We start from the raw sequence: 22,308 nt of genomic DNA, 5'->3' as shown, positions 1-22,308 counted from the left end.
TGGGTTTTGCCAGGAGAGTTCTGGAGGTGGGCGGGGCTGAAGTCCTGCTCCAGCCAATGAATTCCGTGCCCCCAACTGCGCACAGTGACCCTCAGAGGGCGAATCTTGTATCCCATGCGTTCAGCAGGAAAGCAAGGAGGTGCCTGCCATAGCTTCCTCTCTGGCTTGGGTCACTTAGGAACAGCCTATTCTTAATTACACTTATCTGCAGGCGAGATGCCATTGATGCCTCGGCTAGCGCAGTTAGGGGTGAAGGGTGGAAGGTGGTTAAACTGAAGGGTGAACCGGACAGGGAATAGGGAGTGTGCATGAGCATGTACTTGTTTGTTTTCGGCAAGACCTTGCCTGTGTCCAGCTGTAAGCCAGATCCCATGCACCCAAGCTTCACAGAAGTGAAAAGCCTTCTGGGGTCCTCAGGTTTAAATGAGTGTCCTGTTCACAGACGCCATCGTCCTGCCTTGGTCCTCTTAACCTGGCTGTGTGAGAACAGAGGGACACCTGGTTCCTTGCACTTTCACAGTGGAGGGGGCCACTTGGGGACCAGGTGCTAAGAGAGGATGCTTTTCTACCTGGGGACTTAAAGAAAGTGGGTGTGATGCTTGGAAGCCCCAAGAGAAAAACAATGAGCAGGACCTTCCTGCCCTTCCATGACGGCCAGGAGGTGAGCCATCCACACGGGGAGGGTGCTCTGGGGAGCAGACTCCATCTGCCACCAGGGAAGGGGGGCAGAAGCTGCACGCAATGGGTTCCCACCTGGGCTTGGAGCTGGCAGGGACTGAGCCTCCTGGGCCCAGCTCTGAGTCCCACCAGTGACCCACCCAGGGGACTTAGCCACTGTCCCTTGTGACCTCCAGGCCAAGTCGCCCCCTCCTAGGAATACTCCCGGCTAGAGACCAAGGACTGCTCCCACCCTGTCCCCACAAGCAGGAGAGGAAGGAGAATCAGGTGATCAAAGTGAGTTTATTGAGCCCAGGAGGAGCTGGCAGGTGGAAGACAAGGCAGGTGACTCAGAGCAGGCAGGGCTGCAGGAGGCAGGAGGGAGGGGACGGCTCAGCACAGGGGCCACATGGGGTCCGGTCACCTAACCCTGCTCAGGAGCAGATTGTGGGGCTGTGAGGGGCCCAGCAATGGGGTGGACCTGAGCCCACTGGCCTGGGGACATGGCCGGTCAGCAGCAGGACTTCTGTCCCAAGGAGACACGGCAGCAGGCCGGGCGGGAGCAGGCGGGGCGGCAGAGCAGGGACATGCAGGAGGCCGCGCGGCAGCAGCTGGGCTGGCAGCAGGAGGCAGAGCAGGAGCTGGGCACACAGCAGGCGGGCCTGCACACGGGGCGGCAGAGCAGGGACACGCAGGGGCAGGGCCTGTAGCAGCAGACGGGCTTGCAGCAGACGGGCACACAGCAGGACGGCTGGCAGGGGGAGCAGCTGCAGCAAGAGGGCTCACAGCTAGCCTGCTGGCAGGGGGAGCAGCTGCAGCCATCGGACTGGCAGCTAGACTGCTGGCAGCAGGGGGAGGAGGCTCCAGAGCAGACGGGCACACAGCACACGGGCTTGCAGCACACGGGCTTGCAGCACATGGGCTTGCAGCACACGGGCTTGCAGCAGAGGGGCACGCAGCAGGACGGCTGGCAGGGGGAGCAGCTGCAGCAGTCAGGCTGGCAGCCAGACTGCTGGCAGCAGGGGCTGGAGGCACAGCTGAGTGGGGAGCAGACGAGGGTGAGGCAGGGGGCCGGGGCACAGCAGCTGGGCTGGCAGCAGCTGGGGGTGCAGCAGGGGGGCTCGCAGCAGCTCTCTGGGCAGTCGTCCACCTGCCAGGAGGGGTCGGGGCAAGAGCTGGAGCAGACGGACATGGTGGAGGCGTCCATGGTGGTGCTGGCGGGAGGAGGTGCGGGTGGGTGAGTGAGTGAGCGTGTGGGTGTGTGTGGTGCTCTGGGCTGCAGGCTTTATACCAGGCTGGCGTGTGTTGCCGCTGGGCCCAGGAGCCCTTCCGCGTGGTGCTGTGGCTGCCCGGAGCCTGGTCAGCGCTGGCTTGTTTACACAAGAACTGTTCAGCCTGTGAACGCGTGGTCGTGACGAGCGTGGCCCAGGCCGGGGCCCTTGTCCTCTAAACAAAACCTCAGGACCAATGGACCCTTGGGCCTGCCAGTGTCCAGCTGCTCCACCCAGGGGGGGTGGGGGTCAAGGGTCTGTGCCTGGCCCCACGGAGCTGGTGTTATGCATGTGAGTCCCAGGCAGCTGCCTGCGGGTGAGCCACTGCTACGGACGGCTGGGCAGTGAGAAGCATGGAAGAAGGGACAGGCACCATGTCACCATCGAAGCATGGCAGAGCGGGACTTGAGGGAACAGGTCTTCCAGCGACAGGCTTCCGGAGAGCATGGGAGGAGGAGGGAGACCTCCCCAGAGCTGGAGGGACACACGCTTTGGCTTGGAACCCAGAGGAGCCGTGGGGCGCTGCAGGTCTGGACAGGCCAGTGAGCCTCAAGGAGGCAGTGAAGGGGCTCTGGGCCTTTTAACCTCTGCTCAGCAGATCTGGGTGCCCAGCAGGACACAGTCCTCAGTGCCAGAGGGGACGTGACCGGCGTCCACTTGCTGCCACTTGCTCCTAGGGTCTAAGGGACGGCCACCCTTCAGAACGCATGCCGTGGAGGCCCAGGAGGGCACCCGACAGGAAGCAGACCAAGGAGGGGGAGGATGGCCCGCAAGGAAGAGCCCTGGCACTGTCCCTCAGTGGCCCCTGCCCAGCCAATGTCAATGGTGTGTGGCTCTGAGTTCTGACAGGCAGAGACCGGATCTATACCACTGGACCAAGTAGGGGCAGCCCATTACCCAGGGCTGCCCAGGCCACCCTCTCTCCTGGAGTGTCGCCCAGACTGGACTTCAGCACGTTGACTACTGAGTGCCAGCTCACAACTGGGCCTTTGGGTCTGGCCTTCCACTCAGCTCATCGGCGACCAGCTTCTTTCTCTGGCTCCAGTTCTGCACTGTGGGTTGCGCCCAGCGTGCTCTGCTCAGTGGCTGAGGGCATCCTGATCATCTGTTGGCGAGGACTGTGACCAAGGCTCCTGGCGTTTTAGCGTGGTGACTCTTCTTCCCTTCTCTAGAGGGAACACCTGGGCGTGGAGTTGCAGGACCCGCACTCAGCTCTGTAAGAAGCTGCCACCTGCTTTCCAAAGCAGCCCTGCGGGGTGCACTTGGCCAGCCCTGCAGGAGGGAGCGGGCTTTGTACCCTGGCCCCTCACCTGGGTGCTGGCTGTTGCAGGTTGCAGTGCCTGATGACACACGGAGTCCACAGCATCTTCAACGTGCTCAGTGGCCACTGTTTTCCAGAGTGGCTACGGCTCTGGACTCTGCAGGCAGCACAGCATGCCCGATCCTCCACGTCCCCACAGGCCCCTGGCGTGGCTGGTGCCTTGGTCAGCACTCAGGGCGGCTGGGCCGCCTCTCCCTAGTGGCTGAGGTGCACTCCCAGGGGTCATCTCTACCCATGCCTCTGTCTGGGCAGAATGTCCCTCTGAGTCTCTAGGCCTCTTTTTCAAACCAGGTGTTCTTGGTATTGGACTTCAAAAGTTCCTCCTCTTGGGCGCAAGTGTGTTGCTCAGGTCTGCAGATGTCCCCTGCGGTCTGTGCTTGTCTTCTCCTCTTCTGACAGCGTGTTTAGGGTGAAGAGTGTGATGTGGATGGACGCGTCAGTTCTCCTCTCACAGGCCATGTTTTGCTCTAAGCGTCCCGCCTGGCCCCAGGCCGCAGGCTCTCCGTTCTCACTGCCCATCCGAGGCCCTCCCTTCGTGGCCCTCTTTCCCTTGACTCCTGTGGCTTTGTGCCGGAGGCCTGAGGCCTTGGCTTCGTTGTTCTTCGCCAGGTTGCTTCAGTTTGGTCGCCTCCTCTGGTGGCACCGCGAGGCTGGGCGTCGCCGTGGACTCCGCACGCATCCCCGGGGACTCCGCACACATCCCCGTCCTCGGCTGATTTCTTCCTGGACGATGTCACAGCTTTCATTAGGTACAGATTCTGCCAGACTTACGCCGCGATGCTCGTTTTCAATTCCAGTGCAAATCTAACCCTCAGATGAAGTCTCGGGGTTCCGCTTGTTATCGCCGACCTGTGGGAACCCTGCCCACCTCGAGGTTTCTCTGGGTCCATGGCCTTCGGCCTGGCTCCCCTGGCCAGCGTGGCCTGCCAGGGACCTGCTGGGCTTCCAGGTGCACCATGCCAGACCCTCCCTCCCTTCTTCCGGCCCCGGGGACTGAGCTTGACCAGGGAGGGGGTGGGGAGGACACCCGCCACGTGCCCCTTAGGAGGGACACATGCCCGAGCCCCTGAGCACGGTGCTGCTTTGTCCTGGGCGCCTGCTCTCAGGCTGCAAAGGGAACCCCATCTGCTCCAGTCCACCAGAGCTCTTAGGAGTCAGGCGTGGGAGGGACGCAGGACACAAGCTGCTGTGGCAAGTGCCCCGAGCAGCTCGGAATGCAGCCAGGAGAGCTTCAAGGACGAAGGATGGCGCGCAGCGGAGCCTCCAGGGGACGCCCTCCAGCCAGCCCGGGGAGCCCCCAGCACCGGAGGAGAAGCCGGCTGCTGTCCAGCCCGCCTGTCGCCTGTCGTCCGAGCAGAACACGCCCTTGGGTGCCGCAGGAGGCGCTGGACAAGGAGGGCTGGGCACCTCCTGGCGGTGGGCCGGGGTTGGCAGCGGCAGCGGCAGCCGAGCGGGCCTCTTTGCTGGGACTTCCCAAGCGGGAGACTGGGCCTCCCTGCAGTCTGCCTGTTTTACAGTTTTCTCTGCCTTTTATTCTTTTTTGTCTTGTTTGCGGTACAATTTCTTGACCCCTGACCCCCAGCCACTCGGCTTTGGTTGGACTGGATCGGAGGCTGCCTGAGCCGTGGGTCAACTCGAGCACAGGGGTGACCCATAGCACAGTCCGAGGGGAGGTCAGCGACATAGCTGGGGCTGCTTGTCCGCGTGCCCCGAGAGCAGAGAAGAGCTGGGCGCTCTCCCTGGAAACTGCTGGTCTGAGGCACGTGTCAGAGTGGCCTGTGCGATGGTGGGTTGGATCGGGGTCGGGTGGAGAGCGGTGACCCTCTGCCGTGGTCCTGTGCTGCTCCCCACTTGGGACGGTCTGCAGGACACACCCACGGGACCCACGCCTCCCCAGCACCCAGACTGAGGCTCTCAGGAGGCTGAGGCACAACCGGGTTTGGTCCCTGGGTGAGAGGACCGGCCACCAACCCAGCCAGAGCCTCCCACCAAGCCACACAAGACACGACTCCCCAGCGGGCAAGGAAGGGCGGAGCGCAGCAGCACCCCAACCAGTCTGACCGGTCGCCAGAGCTGAGGACAACACATGGCAGGAACGGCGTCACACAAACATCCTCCTAGCCGGAAGGTTCTAGAACTGAGGCCCCAGAGGAAAGTGTCTCCGGGTTTAAAGCCCCAGACACGTCCTCTGACGGCTGCTGCCGCAGGGGCTGCTGGTGGACCCTGGCTGCGGCTGCCTCCCAGGCCGTCTCCCCCGTGCCGCTGGCTCACCAGCAGAGCTCCTCCCCTCAGTCCTCCCCGGCCTCCTCCTTCTATCCTCGCTCAATCCCTCCCCACACTTTTTCTTCCTTTCTGTGTTCATCTCTCCCCTTCCCAATCTGATCTACTAGATTATCATTAGTGCTTGGTCTTTTCGGCCTGCTCTGTCCTGTTCCCAGCCGCTCTTCCTCTGAGCTGATGGAGTCCTGGAGCTCATCACTGACAGCTCTTTCAGTACGCGTCCGAAATATGCCCTGGGCTTCCCGTTGTCAGGGGTGATTTCTCTCTCCTCTCACAGGGGTACTGGTGGTCGGATTGGCACTTCAATCCCACCAGCTGATGTGTAGAAGCTAAGATGTCCCCCCACCCAGGGCTTAGGATAAAGAGAAAAATGCTCACTAATGATGCCTCACATGAAAGAGGAAGAGGGATCCACCACAGTACACGTGCTGACAGGCCTCAGGAAGCTGGAGGGAAGAGGCCCACAAGAGGCCCCCAAAGTTATGACCCCAGCGATGGAATCCATGGATATTGAAGTGGATGAAATCCAGCACGAGTAATTTTAAAATTGTTAAAATGGTGAATGAATTCAGAGAGGATCTAAGGAATGAACTAAGGGAGAAGATACAGGATGTGAAAGCACATTTCAATAGAGAGATTCTGAAAAGGACCCAAACAGAAATCTTAAAAATGGGATTCAATGAATCAAATTAAAATTCAGTGAAAGGGGAATCAAGATGGTGGATTAGAGGGAGGCTGTAGTGCTCGTGGCTCTCGGCTCAGCATTCCGGCTGTGGGAGTCCTGCTCCTCAGTGAGAGGGTGGAAGAGGGGTTTCACTAAAATTCAATACTGGACACTCAGAGTGTCTCAGAGCTCAGAAATTTGGGTGCATGAAACAAAGAAGAAAGACTACACTGGAGCCCAGCTGGCTGCAGCACTGGGGGCGGCCGTGGTTCAGCACAGAGGGAAGGAGAACACAGAGAAAAACACGACAGATTGAGTGCAGAAACACCTGCGATCAGAAAAGCCGCTGAGTTTAGCTGATCCGGAGTCTGCACTGTGTGCTGGTGCTTGAAAAGTGCTCAGCTTAACAACTGGCTGGTGGAGCCATCTTGAGGTGGCCATGCTGAGGAGCCAGGAGGTCACAGCAAACACCGTCATACTGTCCAGCAAGCACCTACCATGCAGCCTAGGGCATACCCAGCAGAACACAGTGAAACAGCCACAGAGAAGACTGTGCACAGGGGAATCCTAGTCAGAAGATCAAAGGGGAGTCCATCTCACTTCTCCTTTGAATCTAGCAATTCACGTGACCACTGGTCAGGAATCCAAGCAGGTGGGTGTGGACACACTCAGGGATTAAGCCTGGGAAGGCTGTGTTCATGGGCAGCAGAGTGTGGGGGGGACTGGCTCCCCTGCCCAGGAGTAGCATTCTTGGGAAGCTCCCGAGATTCAGACTCCTGAAAGAATTCGGCAGCTGCCAGGCCCTAGGGGTGAGTTGATCTAATCTCTTCAGAGCAGTCGCCACCCAACAAAAAGTCCCTGAGGCTGATTAGACCTAAACCCCACCCCAGAACCTCACTCAGAACTCTGCAGCAGACCCACCCTGGGAGTGCACTGAGCTGGTCTGCAGATAAAACTCCTCCCCTTTCTATCCTGTCCTGGTCAGAAGGGAAGCCGAGAGCCACTTCAACCAGCTCCAGTACTAGGCCACTCCAGCGGGCAGCTTAGTGGACACAAGAGGGGTTAACAACCCTCAGCGCTCTCCCTCTCCCTCTCTATCCCTCTCCCTCTCCCTCTGTCTCCCTCTCCCTCTCCCTCTCCCTCTCCCTCTGTCTCCCCCTCCCTCTCCCTCTGTCTCCCTCTCCCTCTCTCTCTCCCTCTCCCCCTCCCTCTCCCTCTCTCTCTCCCTTTCTCTCCCTCTCTCTCCCCCTCCCTCTCCCTCCTTCTCCCCCTCCCTCTCCCTCTCTCTCCCCCTCCCTCTCCCTCTCTCCCTCTCTCTCCCTCTCTCTCTCCCCCTCCCTCTCTCTCCCTCTCTCAGTACATAGCCCAAGAAAAAATGGACACAGATATGTATTTTTTTCTTTTTTTAATACATTTTGGGTTTTTTCCATATTTCAGTACATAAATGTACTTGTTTTTCCTTGTCTTTTGAGGGTTAGGGGTTTTGTTAGTTTATTTGGTTTTGTTTGTTTTTTCTCCTTTCTTCTCATGCTAGCAGCCAAATTGTCTTATTTTCTTTCTCTGTCTCCCTTTTCTCTGTTCTCCTATTTTTCTCCTCCATCTTTATAGCCATCACTTGCTACTTCTCTTCTCTGTGCACATTTTGAATATTCTAAACCTTTCTACCACATTTTCTCTCTCTCCATGAACTGGATATCTCACTATGTGTCAGAGCTCTTTGGTTTACATAGCTGCTCCCCCTTTCATGTCGTCGTAGTCATTAGTGCCGTGGAGGAAATAGTTCACACTGCTGTTTGCTTTAATGCCAGATTTAGTTCATGATTCTTTATTGTTTCTGCTGTTGGCAACTGCTGACACCAGGATTCCGTTTTTGTGATAATTAGTGTTGTAGACGTCATCGTAGGCTTCGGGTATTTATTTTAATGCCGTGTATTGTTTGTTTTGGTTGTTGCTATTGTTTCTTTCTCCCTTTTCTGTGAGGTGTTAGGAAGCCATAAGGACACTATAGTTCACAAGGTACAGACTCTGCTGCTGAACTAAATTCAGCCAAAAGGCAGAACACCATGCTCCACACACAAGTTAATGACACTCAAACTCCAGCTATACTTAAATACAAAGAACAGAAGAGATTAAAAGCAAAACTAATGACCATGACCCAAGCAGCTTGGGGGGTGGTTCCCTCAGGTCCCACTCACACACATTTATAGCTACAGGAAAAAAAAAAAAAAAAAAAAAAAAAACTAATACAAAGGCTGTGGATTCCACACCTGTGAGGTGGCCTCAACCTAGATGACTCTAGGACACTTTGGCAAGAGAAGCCTATTCTCTAAAAAGGTCCACACACATAAGAGTGGAAGAGAAATTCATTCCAACAGATGCATAAAACCCTACACAGGAACACAAGAAATATGGGGAAAAAATAAGATAACATGTTGCCTTCTAAAGTACCTAATTCACCAGGAACTAACTCCAAAGATGCTGAAATGAATGAAATAGCAGATAAAGAACTCAAAAGGAGGGGGCAAGAATGGAGGAAGGAGGGACTGTATAGAGGGAAAAGAGGGGTGGGAGGGGTGGGGGAAGGGAAAAAATAACAGAATGAATCAAACATCATTACCCTATGTAAAAAGTATGATTACACAAATGGTATGCCTTTACTTCATGTACAAACAGAAACGACGTGTATCCCATTTGTTTACAATAAAAAAAGAATTCAAAAGGATGATTATAAAAATGACCCATGAATTCCAAAAGAATATAGAAAATAACTAAATGAAATATGGACATCAGTACAGGGTATGAATGAAAAATTCAATAAAGAGAAAGAGAGATTGAAAAAGAACAAAAATGAAAAACACATTAAGCCAAACAAAATGTTCAAACGAAAGTCTTTGTAATAGCATAGACCATGATAAAGACAGAATCTCAGAGCTGAAAGACAAAGTGACCAACTTTGAACATTCAGACAGTATTAAAGAAAAGAAAGAATAATGACCAGAATATACAAGGACTCTGGGACAATATTCAGAGACCAAATTTAAGAATCATTGGAATTGAAGTAGGTTGTGAGGTACAAGATAGTGGAACCTCAGATTCAGGGAAATAAGAGAAAAATTTCCCAAATTTGAGAATGAGATGGACATCCAGATACATCCAGATACAGGAAGCATTCAGAACCCCAAATAGAAAAGATCCAAAAAAGAACCTTTCCACAACACATTGTAATTAAAATGCTTAACACAGACAGTAAGAAGAGAATTTTAAAAGGCTCAGGAGAGAAGTGTCAGGTCACAGAGGAAAGCCAATCAGAATTACTTCCAATTGCTTAGCACAAACTCTAAAAGCCAGGGGGGGTTGAAATAATGTGTTTCAAGTCCTGAAAGAAAATAACTGACAACCAAGATTGCTATATCCAGCAACTATCCTTCAAAATCAAAGAGAAAACAAAACCTTTCAAGATAAGCAGAAACGCAAAGAATTTATAACTACTAAGCTAGCACTACAGAAAATAGAGAAATATTCTACATAGAAGAAATCAAGAACCAATCCCAGAGTTCACAAATGAAGAGATCTTATTTGAAGAGTAGCTAAGCATATAAGAAACAGGACCAACACATTAGAAATAAATCAAAATGGCAAACACTTCCCTATAATGACATCAAACATTAATGATCTCAACTCTCGAATTAAAAGACACAGGCTGACAGAATGGGTTAAAAAACAAGACCCAACTATATGTTGCTTGCAAGAAACTCAACTTACAGGTAGACAACCACAGGCTGAAAGTGAAAGGATGGAAATTGATATACCATGAAATGGAGCTCGAAAACAAGCAGGAGTAGCTACTCTTACATCTGAACAAACAAAATTCAAGACAAAATGAATCATAAGAGAAAAAGAAGGTGACTTTGTACTGATAAAGGAAACAATCCAACAAAAAGTTTTAATTATAGTAAATATATATGCCCCAAATATTGGTGTACCTAATTCCATAAAACAGACACTACTGGAGTTAAATTCTCAGTACAATAATGCTGGGTGATTTCAACACACCTCTCTCACCAATAGGTAGGTCACTCAGACATAAACTTAGTAAAGATTCTTCAGATATATTATAAAGTAAGTGAATTTAACAGACATATATAGAATATTTAATTCAACAGCTACAGAATACACTTTTTTCTCAGTGGATCGTTGAACCTTCTCCAAAATGTGCAACAAAACCAAAATATACCATATTTTAGGTCACAAAGCAAGTCTGAGCAAATGAAAAAGAGTCCATAAAATTCCTTGCATCTTATCAAATCATAATGAAATGAGACATAACCCCCCCCAAAAAAAAAACTCTAGAAATTATATAAGCACATGGAGAATAAATAATACACTTTTGACTGATGAATGAGTGATAGAATAATAAATCAGGGAAGAAACTTAAAAATTCTTAAACTCAAATGAGAATAAAGATAGAACATACCAGGATATCTGGGGCACTATGAAGGTGATTATAAGAGGAAACTTTATAGCTATGACAGCCCTATAAGAAAATAAGAAAAACCCCAAATAAACAACTAATGATGTATCTCAAGACCCTAGAAAAAGAAGAACAAGCCAATTCCAAAACCAGTTGAAGGAAGAAAATAATTAAGATCCCTGTCAAAATAGATCAGATTGAGAATGAAAAAATACAAAGGATCAACTAAACTAAGAGTGGATTCCTTAACTAGGTAAACAAGATTGATTGGCCCTTTTCCAAACTAACCAGAGAGAGAGTCGGCACTGCCGCCGGTGCCGCAGCCTCACCTCGTCCCATGGCTGCCTGCAAGCTGGTACTTATTTGGCACTGCAGGAGCACCTGGAACCTAGAGAGCTGCTTTAGCAGCTGGTACGATGCCGACCTGTGCCCAGCAGGCCACGAGGAGGTGAAGCACAGTGGGCAGGCTCTGCGAGAGGCTGGCTGTGAGTTTGACATCTGCTTCACCTCAGTGCAGAATCGAGCAATCCGAACCCTGTGGACAGTGCTGGATGCCATTCACCAGCTGTGGCTGCCAGTGGTGAGGACTTGGCACCTCAGTGAGTGGCACTATGGGGGTCTGACTGGCCTCAATAAATCAGAAACTCCTGCTAAGCATGGCGAAGCCCAGGTAGAGATATGGAGACACTTCTATGAGGTCTCGCCACCTCCAATGGAGCCAGATCACCCTTTCTACAGCAATATCAGTAAGGATCATAGGTATGCTTACCTCACTGAGGATCAGTTGCCCTCCTGTGAGAGTCTAAAGGACACCATTGCCAGAGCTCTGCCCTTCTGGAATGAAGAAATTGTCCCCCAGATAACGGAGGGGAAATGGTTCTCATTGCAGCCCATGGCAGCAGCCGTCGGGGCATCGTCAAGCCTCTGGAGGGTCTCCCTGAAGAGGCCATCGTGGAGCTGAACCTGCCAACTGGTATTCCCAATGTCTATGAATTGGACAAGAACTTGAAGCCCATCAAGCCCATGCAGTTCCTGGGAGAAGAAGAGACCGTTCGTAAAGCAATGGAAGCTGTGGCTGCACAGGGCAAGGCAAAGAAATAAAGGCAAATAGCAGCCTATGGTACCAAGGAACGCCCTGCCCATCATTCCTTTGCACCTCTCTCCTGCACACGGACCACATCCGAAGGCATCTTAAGTTGTAGCTGCAGATGGGGACCAGAAGCTCCCATTTAATTCTAGCCTTTTGTCTCCTGCACCCACTCCCTCTGTAGATTCTAGTCAGAATAACACCTCTGGGCACAGAGTCTCAGTCCAAGCCCAGGGAAGCCTCCTTGTGTCCAGAAAAGTTGAGGTAGTAGTTCTGGGTTTTTTCTTAGTGGTTGTTTAAGGACCTGCTCGAGAAGGGCATAGGAAGGAACTGTGCCAAGGCATGACCAATGAGAAGAAGCCAGAGAAGAGAGCCTGTTTGTGTTTCAAGAGCCAGTCTGCACTCTTCTGTGGTCAGCTCACTGTCTGGGGAAGTGGGTGGCGGGGGGCTCCAGTCCTTCCAGTGGACTATGAATGTAACCTGCATGGTGATTGAAGAAAAACAACTATTTCCTCCCTGGCCCCAGAGGAGCTGGCTCCAGAAGGTTGGGATCAACTCTGAATTGTTTGTTACATTTACTTTCACAAAAAGAAGAAAAAAAAAAAAAGAAAAAAAATATATATATACTAAATAAAGCCCTCTGGGGTTTCTAGTGGTGATTAGTCCCACATGTGTTCACCAGAAAATAAGCAATTCCTCACACCAATATGGGATAAGCTCCTTGGCCTGTAAGGTGCAGGAGTATATCTCGACATGTATCTGAGAGAATCCCTCCTCTGCCTTGTTTTGTGGAAGTGAAATGCCTCTTGATCATGTCCCAAGTGTCTTTCACTGTGTTTGATCTCTGATCATGTTGCAGTTGCTTGGCCCTGCCACACAGGCCCAGTACTCATTTTAAGCATAACTGTACTAACTCTTTTTCCAGATCAGTATAATAAAGGAGTGATGTGCAATAAAAGAGAGAGAGAGAGAGAGAGAGAGAGAGAGAGAGAGAGAGAGAGAGACCCAAATTAATAAAATTGGAGATGAAAAAGGAGAAACCATCATAGACAACAGAGTAATTCAAAAGAGGATTAGGATTTTAAAACCTATATTTCAATAATTTGGAAAACCTAGAAGAAATGCACACATTTCTAGACACATATGATCTGCCGAAATTGATCAAGAGGACATAGAAAACCTAAACAGTAGGAGTCTGAAATGAATATTCTTGTCTGAAAACAAGCAAGAGTCTAAAAGCAAGCAGGAGTAGCTATTTTCTATATAGCAAAGCAGACTTCAATTCACAATTGAGCATAAGAGACAAAGAAGGTCACTACGTACTGTTACTAACGTACTGTTTTGTGATGGAATAGTCCATCACAAAAGACCCAGAAGAGCCAAAGCAAATCTGAACAAAAAGAGCAATGCTGGAGGCCTCACAAAGCCTGGTTTAAATCATACTGCAGAACTACAGTAATGAAACCAGCTTGGTACCAGCATAAAAATGGAAACAGAAATCGGATAGAATATAGAGATAAACCAAAACAGACATAGTCATCTGATCCTTGACAAAGGCTTCAAAAACATGTTGGAGAAACAACAGTCTTTTAAACTAAGGATGCTAGAAAACCAAATACCTGTCGATAGAAAAATGAAAATATTCCCTATCTCTCACCCTGCACAAAAGTGATCTCAAAAAAGATGAAAGGCCTACAAATTAGACGAGAAACTTTGCAACCACTAGAAGAAAACATAGATCAACACTCCAACGTATAACCCTAAGCAATGACTTTCTCCATAGAACCCCTATAGCTCAGGGAGTATCAAGAATTAATAAATAGGTGGCCTCAAATTAAAAAGCTTCTGCACAGGAAAGAAAATGAGCATGGAGGGATAGCCCACAGAATGGGAGGACTATTCCCCAGCTACTCTTCCGATATTAGCAGAAGATTCATACTCAGAATAAAGAACTAAAAAAAGGCCTTAATGCCAAAAGTAAAATAACCCGATCAATAAAGCAAGTGAACTAAATAGACATTTCTCACAAGAAGAAATACAAATGGCCAATAAATACAAGGAAAAATGTCCAACATCAGTAGCAATGAGGGAAATGTCAGCCAAAACCACCCTGAGATTCCATCTCACTCCAGTTAGAGTGGCAGGCGTCGAGGGAGGACGTGGGGAAAGGTACATTCATACACCGTTAGTGGATTGCAGATCGGTATAACCACTGCGGAAATGAGCGTGGAGATTCCTCAATTAGGAACGGAACTGCCATGGAGCTGGCGGCACCGCTCCTTGGTATTTATCCAAGAATTAGAGTCAACGCTGTCGTGATGCATGCATGCCCGCGTTCATGGCAGTAAGATTCACAATAAACAAGGCCTGTCCATCAACAGATGATCCGTTGAAGAGCACGTGGCATATGCGCACAGTGGAGTTTCATTCAGCTGCAGAGAAGACGTCGGGTATGCTGTGTGCAGGGAAACGGGTGGACGTCACAGGTGCTGACCTCTGACAGCGAGTGCTGGAGCGTTCGCCTGCTTTCTGAACAGGTTGTGTAGGATTGCTATTTTTGCCTTCTTTAAAGGGTCTAGAAGAATTAATTTAATAAAAAAAGAATTAATTCGCCAGTGGACAATCTGGGCCTGAAGACTTCTCCACTGGAATGACCTAACGTTGATACAGGACCCCAAAGCATGAGGCTAGAAGCCACCGACTGGGAGGAACGATTCACAGGTGTGTGATGACGGAGGCCGCCCAAACGCAGAGAGCCCTCACGGCTCTGCAGCAAAAAAGAAGCCGCCCAACGGGAAGCCGGGCGCGGCTGAATGGGCACCTGGCCGTGGAGGAAGTGTGGGGGACATTCTGCTGGAGCATCCCTGAAAAGCTGTGGGTCAAGAGGACATCGAGGCACCACTGCACACCAAGACCAGCCAGGAGGCCAGATATCCACACGGGTTTGGCGAGGGCGGGAGCCAGGGGACGCTCACTCCTGGCCGGGGAAGGCCGCCGGCATCACCACTGTGGCAGACGGTCAGGTGGTGCTTCACAAAACAGTGTGCTCCAACCCAGCGGCCACCCGACATCTAGGCAGCAAGCTCATCCTTGACCTCTTGAAATCCGGAAGGCGGCGGTGGTGGTCAGCGTCCGCTCACTGATGACAGGCCAGGTTCTGCTTGTCTTCTTTTGCTTCTTCTGACCAGACGTTACCTTTCCTCCCCCTTGCCTGCCTGGTCATTTCTGAGTGCACGCTCGGCCCTGAACCTTACTTTGTGGGGCACTGGACACTTTGTAGCCCTGTGAATATTCTTGGGGCTTCACTCTGGGTGAGGTTTAGTTCCTTGGGAAGATGATGCTTCCGAGGCTTATCTCAGGTTTTGTTAGGCAGGACTACCCAGTGGTCACTGCTGGTTAATCCCACCCGGCTGCGGGGGACACTTCTAAAACCCACCCAATGAGCTGAGAGTTATCAGGCCTTCCCCAGCAGGAGGTAGCAGACCTGAGTTCTGGCCAGGCGCAGCCCCAGCGATAGCCCACCAGCTCCAGAGCTGCCCCCAGCCTGGACCCAAGCCTGTTTGCTGGACACTGGAGCGAGCCCTGCAGAGGTGGGGTCTCCTCCAGGACACCTTTCCTCTCTGGAGCCAGGACTTCCACCAGGGATGCACCCAGGGCTTAGCTGCTGTCCCTTGTGCCCTCCAGGCCCAGTCACCCCCTCCTAGGAATGCTCCTGGCTAGAGAGACCAAGGTCTGCTCCCACCCTGTCCCCACAAGCAGGAGAGGAAGCAGAATCGGGTATCAGGGTGAGTTTATTGAGCCCGAGAGGAGCTGACAGGTGGAAGATGAGGCAGGTGACCCAGAGCAGAGGAACGGGAGAGAGGCTCAGGGGACCCGGAGGACTGGGCCTCCTGGGAGGTCAGGTCAGCACAGTGGACGCATGAGGGGTCCATCTGGGGAGAGGGCCCAGCCATCTAACCTGCTCAGAGCAGATAGAGGGCTGTGAGGGGCCTAAAAGGGGTGGACCTGAGCCCACGGGCCTGGGGACATGGCCGGTCAGCAGCAGGACTTCTGTCCCAAGGAGACCCGGCAGCAGGCCGGGCGGGAGCAGGCGGGGCGGCAGAGCAGGGACACACAGGAGGCCGCACGGCAGCAGCTGGGCTGGCAGCAGGAGGCAGAGCAGGAGCTGGGCACACAGCAGGCGGGCCTGCACACGGGGCGGCAGAGCAGGGACACGCAGGGGCAGGGCCTGTAGCAGCAGACGGGCTTGCAGCAGACGGGCACACAGCAGGACGGCTGGCAGGGGGAGCAGCTGCAGCAAGAGGGCTCACAGCTAGACTGCTGGCAGGGGGAGCAGCTGCAGCCATCGGACTGGCAGCTAGACTGCTGGCAGCAGGGGGAGGAGGCTCCAGAGCAGACGGGCACACAGCAAACGGGCTTGCAACAGAGGGACATGCAGCAGGACGGCTGGCAGGGGGAGGATGAGCAGCAAGAGGGCTCACAGCTAGACTGCTGGCAGCAGGAGGAGGAAGGCCCAGAGCAGACGGGCACACAGCACATGGGCTTGCAGCACACGGGCTTGCAGCAGAGGGGCACGCAGCAGGACGGCTGGCAGGGGGAGCAGCTGCAGCAGTCAGGCTGGCAGCCAGACTGCTGGCAGCAGGGGCTGGAGGCACAGCTGAGTGGGGAGCAGACGAGGGTGAGGCAGGGGGCCGGGGCGCAGCAGCTGGGCTGGCAGCAGCTGGGGGCGCAGCAGGGGGGCTCGCAGCAGCTCTCTGGGCAGTCGTCCACCTGCCAGGAGGGGTCGGGGCCAGAATCGCAGGAACTGGGCTGGCAGACCCGGCTGCCGTAGCTCAGGTTGCTGGAGCAGACGGACATGGTGGAGGCGGCCATGGCGGTGCTGGCGGGAGGAGGTGTGGGTGAGTGTGAGTGTGAGTGGGTGTGAGTGGGTGTGAGTGGGCAGCTGGCCTGCGGGGACTTTATACCCGCTGTCCCTGCTGTCTCCTCTCCTTCTTCCTGTTGCTGGCTGGCTTCTGGCCGTCATTAGGATGTTTGTTTGCCTGGGACGCTGCCCAGCTCGTTAATGTCCTGCCAGCGTCGGGTCCCCTGGAGCAGGAGTGGGTTCCGGGAGCAGCGAGGGCTGGGTGCCCTGGGTGGATGGAGCCTCAGCTACTGGCCAGTGTGGCCTCACCCCCACTGAGCTGCCCCTCCATTCGCCCTGCTGCTGGCTGTCCTGGGCGCCTCGGTTTTCCTGCCAGCCTTCAGTGGGTCCAGTTTCACACCCCACTCTGCCACAGGCCCCTCTCAATGGGCCATTATTGTTTAGCAGTTCTGATCGCCAGGTGCTGTATGTGGAGTCTGGGAGTTTCCTATGTGACAGGCCCGACCACTCCAGAAACGTTCTCAGCCTCCATCCTGTGGGAATACCCATCTTGGCTTCACGTCTTTATGGCTTTGTATAATAAGACTGTGTTGAGGATGCTCAGCAGAGCTTTCTCCGTGACCTGAAGCTGCAGAGCACAAACACACACTTCTGAAACCATGCTGGTAGCTGGGGTTCGCCTTCTCCCAGGGCACCGTGAGGTAAGTCAGAAGGTGACCACCTAGCGCACCGGTCCCAGATGCCCAGGTGACAGGGGGTGTGGGCCAGGTATCTCTTCAGCCTTCTCCAGTGCAATGTCCCCAGGAGAGAGCCCTCCCTCTCCCGTTCACGACGAATCCCTACAGCTAACTCTTACTGAAGACGCAGGACCAGAAGCGCGATTCAGAGCAGCTGGAGGCCTGGGCTTGCTGGGCCCTGCAGCATCTCTGCACTCGCCTCCTTCACGGGAGAGTGAGGAGGCCATGCCCTCACCTGGGCTGCCCCAGGCCCACCATGTTGTATGCAGGGAGGCTGGAGACAGGACAGGGCCCAGAGCTGAGGAGAACTTTGCACAGGCCCACCGTGGGCTCGGGTGTGGATTTTGTTCCACCTCTAAGACCAGAGTGTTGCGACACGATTTAGCAATGGAAGCTGGCCTTCCTCTCTTTGGCATTTCTCCCCAGTCTCTTAGCTACGCTGGCTCATTGTCTGCTCCTCTCTGTTCCCACCCTCCGTCCTCCACACAACGGAAACTTCACATGAGCAGGGAGCTTGCTTGTCTTGCTCACCATTTAGTCTCCAAGGCCTAAAACATGGTAGGTCCTCAATAAAAATCGGTTGAATAAATTGACTCTTTTTCAGAAAAAATATTGAACACTCTGAGTTCTGAAAATGAGTGCATTATGCCCACTTTTCCTTAGCTGTATACAAAATGCTCTGTCAAGTTCTGCTTCTTCATGTGGGGCGTGGTCTTTTATCACACCAGCCATCCCTCTGAGAAGAATGAGGAAACCTGTCTTAGCAAATGCAATTGCCATTGGAGGCAACAAGACACACCAGAGAGCCAAGCCTGAGGGACCAAATCCCCACCACCCATCAGCAGAGACCACTGCTTACTTGAATTTTCTTCTTGAGGCATTTGCCAGTTCACAGGTCACAGACAAGAGGTTGAGAAAGTGAACGGAGCTTTTAGTAGTCTTGGGGGGGGTTGAAAGCCAAAAAAGGGATGAAGCAAAAGCAAGCTGGGCTCACAAGCTGACAAGGTGGAGGGACCCTGGCAAAGCACTTAAGCTTTCATGGCAAACACCAGATGGATGTACGTGAGGTCTGCTCCATAGCAGAAAGGCAGAAGAAAGTTGCCCCCACCCAGTCAACTCAGACTGAACTTGGGTGTTCTGTCTGCAGCCTGAGTGTCTGCCAGAGACAAAAGTCCAGCCCATTTGGAGCCAGGTAACATCGTCAAAGACTAAAATGTCTTCATGTTTTTGCATTCACAAAGTCTTATTTTTAGACAACAAGATTGATTGACCAAAGGACCAAGAGGAAACCAAACAACATAAACAGGTCTATAGGCCCTCTAGAGGTCAGAGTCATCCATGGTGGGCTTAAAGTAACTGTGATGAATTTTTTTTCCAGAAAATTTGGAGAAATATGGAGAATTTTAGTGGCAGAATTCTATAAAATGAATCAAACATAAATTCTAGGAATGAAGAAAATAAAAACTGAATTAAGAATTTAGTAGTTTAATAGCATATTAGACAAAGTCAGATAGAAGATTAGAGAATGAAGGTGAAGAAATCAAGACTGAGTCACAGAAAAAGCTTAAAATCGAGAAATAAACATAAGGGACATGGCAGAAAAAAAGATTTGAATCCTAGAAGGAGAGATGAGTGAATAGAGGTAGTAAATTATTTCAAGAACTTTAAATTAATGAACACTATTAACCCATAGATATAAAAAATTTTTTTGAGAATTTAAGCAAGGCAATGTACATAAAACCAACCTGGCCACACTGGAGCTGAAATGCAAAGACAGAAAATTTTTAGAATTCAGAGGGAAAAAAGAGACAAACTACCTTAAAAGAAATAATAATGAGTCTGACAGATGACTTCTCAGTGAGCATTTTGGGGTCCAGCGACAATGGAATTCTGTCTCTAGCCAGAGTTCTACACCTGTGCACAGGTCCTCACAGATGAGGGTACTCTCAGGTGGCGGACACTGAGAGACTGTGCAATAGCAGGATCTGTGCTAGAGAAAATACTAAGAGAAGTTTTAAGGTAGGAAGAAAATGATGATAGAAGCAAGGAAATCGATAGAGCTGAAGTGCTGTAGATGAAAGGCACATGCAGGTAAATGTAAATGAACGCCAACTGTATGAGATGTCATAGGTTTGTAAATATTTACAGAAATTAAACATGTGGCAACAGGATCATAACTTTCAGGAGAGGGCTACATAGAGTTAAAAAAGGTTCTAAGCACAGTCTGGGAACTGGTTTATACGTTTAGACAGCAGATTTCCCCAAATCACAGATTCGTGTTAAACTACACAAGGATAATAGAAGAATATATAACTAAGTAGTAAGTGGGTGGGTTGAATAGTGACTTCCCAAAATCCAGGTCCACCAAGAACCTCACAGTGTGACCTTATTTGGAAGTAGGATCTTGCAGATGTAACGGATAAAGTTGTAGTCACACTGGATTAGAGCAGGCCATGAATACGATGTAGTGTCTTTTTAAGAGGAAGTGGAAGGAAATCCAGGTGCACTCTAGGATGTCTGATGTGGGCAGAGCCAAGGATGGCAGGGTTTGCTGGCAGCTACAAGAAGCCCCAAGAGGCAAGGAAGACGCTCCCTCAGAACCCAGAGAAACCATGTCCTGCGCTCACTGTACCTGCAGGGCTCAGCGTCTGGAACTGCATGAGAATAACTTTCTGCTGTCTTAATCACTCTCCTGTGGTATGTGACTGTGGCCCAAGGAACTAATAAAGTGAGGGAAGAAAATCTCAATGCCCTCAGTCCAAAAGTGCCAGAACAAGGGGTAAGGGGAGTCGAGTGCTTGGCGTGAACAGAAAGCCAGGTGAGATGCTGGGGTCGGCTCATCTGTGCCAGCAAAGCCCAGCCCCTCGACAGTTCTTCACACAGACGCACTTCACGTTAGGCGATCCAGTGCGCAGAGGTGGCCACGGGTGGGTCCTGCATTCTGGCGACTGCTCCTCGTGGCGAGCCACGTTCTCGTGTTCGGGGGCTTTCTGAACCTCCTCTTTCACCGAGGTCTTTTCAAGTCACTTGTTGTACGGCAACTGTTTTGGTTAGGTTTTTTGCCTCTGTGACCAAAATAGCTGACAGGACACCTTAGAGGAGGGAAAGTTGATCCGGGCTCATGGTTTCAGGGGTCTCCATCTGTAGACAGCCAGCTCACGACTCCGGGCCCGAGTGAGGCAGTGGATTGAGTGATAGAGGGCAGAGCAGAGGGAGGCCATGCCCCTCGTGGCAGCAAGGGGGTAGGAGGGAGGCTGCAGAGAAGACACACACTCCCAGGGCGGCGGCCACCTCCTGCCGCCGCTCCTGCCTAAGTCACCACCTGGTCAGTCCATTCAAAGTAGCATGGACTTCGCAGGTCACAGCCCTCACCGTCCAGTCCCCTCACGGCACATCACTGCATGAACACAGGGGCTTTGGGGGACCCCACACCCAGGCCGGGGTAGTGAACCTTAACACTGTGCGGCCCACGTACTCAACGTTTTGGAAAAGGTGACAGTAGAGCGAGCAAACGCAGGTCAGGGGTGGTGCTGCTGTGGGGCGTGACCTGACTGCAGGGGCAGGAGGGAGCTTATGGGGTGGCGGGAGTCCACAGCGGACTGTGTGGCCCACTGGGCACAGCTGTTGAAACACAGAGTCAGCCCAGACGCAGAGCCAGAGCACCGCATGCCCACTAAGGACCTGAACCTAGCATCAGAACACTTCCTACAAGGAGGACCACAGACAGAGCTTCGCCAGCCATTCTCCAGACAGTCGGAAGAGAAAACGACACCCATCTAAGACGTCTCGGTGTGCTCCTTTAGGCTCTGTGATTGTCCAGACCTTGGCAGAGGGGCCTGAAGTATTTGCCTCTACTGAGAGCACTGGAGAATTGTTTCTGCTGCCCACAGGCCACAAGGGTGCATGGCGAGGGGTGGAGGCTGGCAGGGAGCGGGTGGTGTGCAGAAGCTGGTGCAGACAGACCAGCAGGAAGACCACAGCACGGGAGAACAGGCCGAGCCACCCACTACGAACATGTCCACACCAACAGCAGACCCCAACAGACATGCTGCAAAAAAGGCAGGCTGAGGATGGAAACAGGCAACTCCAGTTCTACAACAATAGTTGGAAACTTCAACAAACCACTCTACCTCATTGAAGAAATCAAATAGAGCTAGATTCAAGTCCAGTAAGAAAGCAGGAACTTGAGCACTATAGAACAGCCAGGCCCGGCAGACACAGAGACGCGTCGGCCATGACAGCAGAGCACAGATTTGTCTCAAATGTGCAGGGGACGATTCTCCAGGTCTGCCCACATACTGGCCACAAACTATTCTCAATAATTTGAAAAGATTGAGATCACACAGAATATCTTCTGTGACCACAATGATGTGAAATTAGAAAGAAAACTGGGATTCACAGATATGGATAAATCAGGCAGCACACACACAACGAAGGGGTCACAGTAGAACGTGAGGGCAGCAGAAAGTGCATGGAGAGGAACGAGAAGAAAACAGGAAGCCCAAGCCTCATGGAGCCAGGGAGCAGAGCTGCAGGGAAAGCACTGTGAATGCCCACATTAAAAATAAAACGCATGCCCCAAGAAGGGTAAGTCTCACTGCATGTCTGTATGATATGCCAAAATACGTTCTACAGTCATGTACAACTGAAAAGAACAATAAAATATAAAAATAAAACATTTACATATTGTAAAAATAAATTAAAAATAGGTCCAAAATCAGCAATTTAACTTCACACTGCAAGAAACCATAAAAAATAGCAAACTAACTCCAAAGACAACAGAACATCCCTTTATAAAGATCACTCCATTAAAGATTATCACAGTAATGACTGGAGCCCAGACAAATAAAATAGAGGACAGAAAACCAACAGGGAGAATCAGTGAACCTTGAGCCAGTTCTTTGAAAAGAGCAATAGAATTGACAAGCTTATAGCTGAACTGAAAAACAGTAAGATTCA

General features: G+C 51.6%; 2 protein-coding genes and 1 pseudogene across 4 annotated transcripts in view; 1 reads left to right on the top strand and 2 right to left on the bottom strand.

The window, feature by feature from the left end:
* The window catches only part of TSPEAR (thrombospondin type laminin G domain and EAR repeats), a 162,246-nt gene that overhangs the window by 22,026 nt on the left and 117,912 nt on the right, over positions 1-22,308 (bottom strand). The gene's annotated exons all lie outside the window — the stretch shown is intronic.
* Positions 1,143-16,683, bottom strand: LOC306670366 (uncharacterized protein). Its single transcript, XM_079155066.1, has 2 exons — positions 15,800-16,683; positions 1,143-1,871 (listed from the first exon to the last, which is right to left on the bottom strand). The coding sequence occupies exons 1-2, from the start codon at positions 16,621-16,623 to the stop codon at positions 1,169-1,171; spliced, it is 1,527 nt and encodes a 508-aa protein (XP_079011192.1). The 5' UTR covers positions 16,624-16,683; the 3' UTR covers positions 1,143-1,168.
* Positions 10,987-12,721, top strand: LOC306637898 (phosphoglycerate mutase 1-like; annotated as a pseudogene). Its single transcript has one exon. The product of its transcript is annotated as a phosphoglycerate mutase 1-like (transcript).

This window comes from Sciurus vulgaris (assembly GCF_902686455.1).
Source record: "Sciurus vulgaris genome assembly, chromosome: 10".
NCBI classification, from domain to species: Eukaryota; Metazoa; Chordata; class Mammalia; order Rodentia; family Sciuridae; genus Sciurus; species Sciurus vulgaris.
Note: the sequence above shows the minus strand (reverse complement) of the source record. Positions and strands in the feature narration are given on the sequence as shown.

Bases quoted from the DNA above. Each gene is read 5' to 3' on its own strand.
- LOC306670366 (XM_079155066.1), bottom strand. From the start codon at position 16,623: ATGGCCGCCTCCACCATGTCCGTCTGCTCCAGCAACCTGAGCTACGGC. The intron at 1,872-15,799 runs GTCCTGCTGCTG...TCCTCCCGCCAG, and splicing joins CGGGTCTCCTTGGGACAGAA to CACCACCATGGACGCCTCCA.